General features: G+C 39.4%; 1 protein-coding gene across 1 annotated transcript in view; it reads right to left on the bottom strand.

Moving 5' to 3' along the window:
• The window catches only part of LOC107106825 (TBC1 domain family member 5-like), a 107,896-nt gene extending 101,014 nt beyond the window's left edge, over positions 1 to 6,882 (bottom strand). Inside the window, exon 1 of the mRNA XM_015407036.1 lies at positions 6,851 to 6,882. Within this exon, the coding sequence (XP_015262522.1) occupies positions 6,851 to 6,882 (32 nt within the window). The remainder of the gene's footprint in view (positions 1 to 6,850) is intronic.
• Positions 6,883 to 7,095: the final 213 nt, after the last annotated feature.

The raw sequence follows: 7,095 nt of genomic DNA, 5'->3' as shown, positions 1-7,095 counted from the left end.
ACTGTGAAAGTAGAAGCTGCCACTTAATATCTGGCAATCAAAAGGAGGGGCTACCCCGCATCAACTGAACTTTTATTTATTAGTTGTACAAGGAGGTGGCACAGTACTGAAGGAGAGCTCCCAAATTTCTAGTAACCTGTAGTTCCACTGCAGTCTTGAATCCAATATAACGTTTTCTCTTTTCTCCTTATATACTATTTATTGAGGCTAAACATTATGACTATATCAGGCCCTACTGTTCTCATGACCAGTTATATTACCTGCTCTACAAGGGTTACATAAAATCTGAATGGATTTGGAAACAGATAATACATACTAAACACACTGATATAGTTCACAGCCCCATCTCCTTTGTAAAAGTGTCTTGCTGAACCATGTTGCTTTATAGGTCTATTATATCTTTATAAAAATGACTTCCTGGAAAATTTTGTTTTACATAGTTTGAGGAATGACAAAAGCATGGGAGCCTTCTTGTCAGGCAGGCCATTCCACAAGGTGGGAGCCACAAGAGAGAATGCATTTGTATGAGCAGTTGTTGATCTTGCCCATCTGCTGTGTGGCGCTCTCAGAGGGTCCAGCTCAGATGAGCAAAGTTGTCATGGTGGAGCATACCGGGAGAGGCAGGCCTGCAGATATGAGGGTCCAAGTCCATGAAGGGTTTTGTATGTGATACCCTGTAACTTGAATTGAACCCAGTAATCAATAAAGCGACAGCAGAATGGGTGTAAAATGCATGCTCCACCGAACTCCCAATAATAATCTGCTGTTGCACTCTGTATCAACTGGAGTCTCTGAGTTGACTTCAAGGGCAGACACTTGTAGGGTGCATTACAGAAGTCTAGTCTTGATGTTGCCATGACATGGATTGAGGTGGCTGGATCACCAAGAACTCGGGATAGAGAGATAATAAAACTGGGTGTTATTAACATACTGATGACACCCAATTCTAAAACCTTTAATGATTTCTCCTAAGGGTTTTACGTAGAGATTGAGTTTATGTATTTATTTAGGATGTTTCATGTTGCTTCTTCAGAATCCTGCTTCAAATGGCTTACAATTAAAAACCCCAGTAGAAAAAAACCATTAAAAGTAGCATGAGGGATAGGACTGCGCCCTGTGGAGCCCCATAGAATGAGTTCCATATTGCTGACAACAGGTCTCCTACAGCAACCCTTTGAGACTGATCCACAAGGAACAATTTAAACCAATCCAACCAAGGGCAGCTGATGTTCTACCCTCAAAAGGAGACAGTTTATTACATTTTGTACTTGATACAGAACCATTTTCAAGGGCAGTCCCACAAAATACACATCATTAATAGTGACTGCAGGAAGGTCCTTGTCCTCCGGAAAGCGCCACAGCTAGCAAGTGAAATGGAGTAGACAAACAGAACTCTTAGCCATTACTTCGTGTACAGGAGTAAAGTTGTATGTAGAAAAATCCTCAGATTCTGAACCTGCTATTAAATGCCTTCCCCTCATGCGACTTCATTTCCCTCTTTTCTTTGAAAAATTCTGAGAAAACTGAGTTAAATGGAGTATAAGACTTCCACATTCCCCTGTACATCTTTCAACTGTAAGTTTCACATCCTGTGCTATGTAAGGATATAATCCCTATATATATAAGTACGCATTTCCTGTACAAAGAATAGTAGGTGTAATATGACTTCCATGTTGCTCTCACCTCTAGCAATGCCCTCATCCTCTTAACAGAAGAAATTTTGGACTCAAAAATTAAGACAAATTGGGTGTGCATAGATCTTGAATTTTAAGTGAACAGAAGCCGTAAGATGACACATCTCTTCATTTTGCAAATTTATATACTTTGTATAATCATATTTTGGGAACTAGCTTCCCATACTCCCATTTTTTAAACAAAAACATATTAGGTGTCTTAAATTTATAGTTTTGGGGCACATAGCATTGCTAAGGATTTAAAATAATTTCAAAAATTACTAGAAAACATGAGTTAAGTTTCCCAAGGATAGAAAATTTTACAGAGTGAATGAATATACTTCAATGATATACTTTAGCACAACGTTGATTGCAGGCCCTGCCACCCCCCATCTGAGCCCTTCTCCGATGCTACCATTGCAAAGAAATTCAGAAGGACACATTTCCACTTCAACATTATTGTCATTCCTGCAATTGTTCAGAGGCCACTTACGTTACCGTACCCATAGCTGATGAAACATTATTACTGCCACTAACAAGGTTGTGATTTTATGTTTGTGAAGTGTAAAAACTGGCTTGTCAGATAATGCTCCATTAGACAGATCTAATCTGTATTGGATGGAATGTCAGTTTGTGGTTACCTTTAAACTTACAGCTTGGATTAAAGCACTTGGGCATCTGGCACTTAAAATACATTTCAATTTAAATTAATAAGTTAAGAACATTCAATACGTTGGACTTATATTTAGGTTTTTGCTCTTTCAAGCTGACTTATGATGCTCAACTTCCCTTTCCTCAATGTACACATAAAGACTGAAAAGTAGTATTGTATCTTAATGTCAACAGAAACAGTAGGAAGAATTAAGCAGAGAGGAAAAGTATGCCCTTTCCTTTGGTCCTCCACCAAGCCCATTTCCCCTCATGGGCCAGCATTTTGCCACTGCCTGCCCAGTAATTAATCTTAAGACCACATAAGAAACCTAGAAAGAACTGCCTGTGGAGTCCCTAATGGCATCATCCCTGCTGTACTGAGTACACTACGAATGAGTGACAAAATTTCCAAATTTACATGTTTCGTACCAGTTGAACCACAGATGACGTCAGCCAGGAAGTGCTATCAAGGAAAAATGTTTGAAAGAGTAGATTATTTACTACTTGTAGTAAACAAACTTATTTTGTACTCCACTGTACTCCTTAATACATGCTACTGTTTGTGCATGTTTTATGTACTATTTACATATCTGTCCACTGAAAAACATGGGAATCAAGAAATATAACGTTCACAATACACAACAGATTTTCAAGAATTAAGCAAGAGGCACATTTAGTGACATGCCTGAATTTTAGAAAACACCTGCATCTTCAGGTACACACATGTTTCCCACATAAACATAGATGGTATGAAGCACTCAGCATCCTTCTGCTTCCGATTTCCAACAATGATACCATGCAGCCATCTTGTATCCAATTTCTCTGACATTTAGAAAGCATGTACCCCTCACCCAAGAGACTCTATATTCTGGATTTTGTACTGATAATAGTAATCATTTTGATTTATAAAGCAATTCAAGCAGATCCTGCATATCTTGAAATTTTGAAACATTATTCCAGTGTTTGGTCACATTTTAGTGTAACCAAGAAACAGAATCCATGTTAGAGCTAAGCAGAAAGGAACAGGCATAGCTTCTTGCAATAGTCAGAAGGCTATGAAGATGAATGGAAGAACTCCACCGTCAGCTTCTTACCTTCACTTCTATCATGGCTGCTTTTGCATAAGGAAGAAGAAGAAACAAAACGGTGTACATGGAATATTTAATAGTTATACAACCCCTACATGTTTCACATACAGCTTTGTCAGGGGGAATCTTTCAGATTCTTTTTTGTACCGTTCCCATACATACACTGGAGCAAAGTCAAAAATATGTATGGGAATGGTACAAAAAAGAATCTGAAAGATTCCCCCTGACAAAGCTGTATACAAAACGTGTAAAGGTTGTTTAACTGTCAAATATTCCATTCCCTCTGCACCATTCTGTTTCTTTTTCTTCATTTTGCCTTGGTGTGCCCCCCCCCCAATTTCTTTTACATAAGAAGAGCTCTGTTGGATTTAGTCTATGGCCGCGTTCAGACTAGCAGTTTGGCCCGGCATGCAAACATTTGAGAAGCGTTTCAGTAGCAGATTAAAGGGGCAGGTTAACACAGCCACATGTTTCAGGCGTCCCCCAGCCGTACTCAAGCCGTCTTGTGCCACTTCCCTCCCGAGTTTAAAAGATACCATGTTAAAGTGGTAGCAAACCCTGTATGCAGCGTGTTGATTCCGGTTCCCTGAGTGTGAACCCAAGCACTGCTAAGGCGGGAACAACCCGCAGTTGATAATAGGTGCCAGCTGGTTCCGCGGCAGGTGCATGTGCGCACATGTGCACGACTGGAATGCTCCGGCATGCCAAGTGTGCCCATGCGCATAGGCGCACGCAGCCGAATACGGAAACCATGCTAACAGCCCGCCAGGGGCGGGCGACAGTACGAACGCTCCCTCGTGCTTCCTCCACGGTATCCTCCCGCTTCATTCACTGCAGTGTGAATGGAAATACTGGGAACAAGCCGTTCCAGGTCTATTCCATTTTTTCTTTGCCACAACTCCCTAGTGCTTCAAATTGCCAGTCTGAACTCGGCCTATGATTCTCTTTCTCACAACGACAAATCCACTGCCCCAGAGAGCCACCACAAAAGGCACAGATGTCAAGGCATCCCCTAATGTTGCCTCCTAGCATACAAGTCTTCAGGGCTTTACTGCCTCTAGATGTGAAGTTTTAGTTTAGTTGTCATGGCTAGTAGCTACTGATGGACCTTCCACGAATTTGTCTAATCCCTTTTTAAAGCCTTCTATGCAAACGGCTATCACTCCATCCATTGGCAAGGAATCCCTCAACTTAATTACTCATTGAATAAATAAGGTTTTATTGTCTGTCCTGAATCTACTGTCAATGAACTTAACTGGGTATCCTTCAGTTTTAGTATTACTGGTGAGACAAAGTTATCTATGTCCACTCTTCCCACCATGTGTATAAATTTATAAACCTCTATCATGCCCCTCCAGTCATCTTCTTTGTAGCAGATGGGGGGTGTGTGTAACCGGAATTTTTCATTAATCTAATTAAAATGACTCTTTAGAACATCAAAACCCAACAAAATTCTCCCACAGGTGACTATTTTACTAAATCAGTATTTAATTTTCAATAGACCTCAACAAACAAAACAGCCGATGAACTTCAGTCAAATCTGGTTATGACTTAAGTAGCTGAGGCCAACTTGTAATGAAGTGTAGAACATTTGAAAATATATTTTTCTACAAGTTCTCAAGTCAAGAAGAGCCAACTTTTTTTTAAAAAAAAGCAGAAATAGGAAAGATTTATGTCATCACAATATTTCATCTTATGTCCATTGTAAGCTCTAAAACTAAATTAAGCTGCCCTTCAAAGGCCACAGACAGCAGTCCATTTCAATCCATTAGTTTGGCTAAATGCCTTCATACATTCACAAAGGGAGTCATTATCATCAATCTTCCAGTTATACTGACCAGTTGACTAATTGTTTATGCACATACCCAGGAAATACTGGTGTTTTCTCATTGCTTACACAGTTCCAAAGAGAGCCCAGTAAACAACTAGTCCAGTTGGAAATGCACAAAGCTGATGATTTAGCTGCTCAGCTAAGCAAAAGTGCTATTCTTGCTTTATTTACATTCTTAGTTCAGAGGTGGAGCATAATTTTGGGGTTCCTGAAATATCGCAGTACAGAACCTTTTTGATATGTTGTATTTAGGAACTATAACAATAGATTTGGTATACGGATTTTTAATGTCTTTAGCAGGAAATTAAAGACTGTTAAAACATTTTCTACAGATTACCATTTGAATTCAATTACAATATTACAGTTTGCTAATTTAGCAACAAAACTTCATGCCCATACAGTTGTTTATACTGCTTATTAAAAATAAGAGAAAGAAGGGTTGTAGGGAAACCTTTACCTTTACTTTTTACTATGAAATGATTTTATTCTATTTTACATTAAAATTATGTTTTGGAAACTCATGCACAAACTGTAAATATTTCCAACTGTTCTGAAGTATATTGCCTATAACTGGCAGAGATTAATGTTGCATAGTTTTGAATTCAGAATTTACAAGAAGAAAAAGGATGGTATTATTTAGATGTCTTGCCTACATGCTCCTACAGAAACCCTGCTGGCAATCAAAGGTTCTGATGATAAACAGGTAATTCAGTAATTAACTACCATATTTGCTAGAAAACATGCACTAAATAATACCGCAGAGAAATTGCAGTTCTTTCACATCACTGTCTCCTGTTTGTGTGAGAGAGTATATGTGCGTATTTGAGAGAAAGAGAGAGGCAAGCAATGCCTATGCTGCTTCTAATTATTCCAATTATCATGGCACACTATGAAAACTTGATTAATAACACTGAAGATATTGTTGTGGCAATTAGCCATATGGTTGTGGGACTTTATTCTGTCACGATTCAGCCATTAGCATCTACTTATGTTTGTCAGAACAGTGCATCCGTGACAAGTTGAAGTTCCGCTCACCTTGCTGATTCCCTTGTGAGCAGCACTAGAGAACTGTTTATTCCTGGGAGCCCTTTTCAGAGTAAATTTTTCATGTGGCATCCGGTCTGACTGGGGACAAATGTCAAGTAGCTTATGCGACGACCCATCAAATCAGGCTCTTTTTGCAAAGGTACTTACTAAACTGCTTGTCATAGCAGACTTAAAAAAAAAAAACAATTTGACCAAGAAAATTAGTGTCAAGTGACTTGAACTGAATATTTTGAATGGTTAGTCATTCAAACAATATGTACCTTCTATTATTTAGACATTCTGAAATGTTCTGTTATGATTTTATACAACTCTCTGGCATGTGTTACACTACATGTGAAATGTATACCTGCAAGCTCCTGGGACCCTTAGCCATCATCAAGGTAATTCTGATCAACACAATTTGGCAAATGTGTTTAACCTGATTTTTCTGTGCAAAGCACAGTGATATTTCCCCCCCCCCCTCTCCAAGCACAACTTTGATGCAGGCTTGTGGCGGAGTGACCTGTAAGTAAGTCACATGAGGTTAGTAAGTCACATGAGGTAATCCTTGTGTGACTTACCTGCCTGGTACACTAAGCTTCTGAAGCATCATGACGGTAGGCTTTAGTAGGGCACAGAAAGACAGGTCTGATAAGGTTTAAAATTGGAGGGGGGGATCTTCTATGACAGGGGTCCCCATACTTTTTGAGTCTGTGGGCACATTTGGAATTGTGACACAGCATGGTATGCACACCCACAAAATGATTATCACAAAATGGCTGCTGCAGCTTACTTTCAGTTACACAGTGAAGATCCATGTACAGTG

This window comes from Gekko japonicus, unplaced genomic scaffold, assembly GCF_001447785.1.
Source record: "Gekko japonicus isolate JY-2015 unplaced genomic scaffold, Gekko_japonicus_V1.1 scaffold2063, whole genome shotgun sequence".
NCBI lineage: Eukaryota > Metazoa > Chordata > Lepidosauria > Squamata > Gekkonidae > Gekko > Gekko japonicus.
The sequence above is the reverse complement of the archived record's forward strand: the minus strand, read 5'-3'. Positions and strand labels throughout refer to the sequence as shown.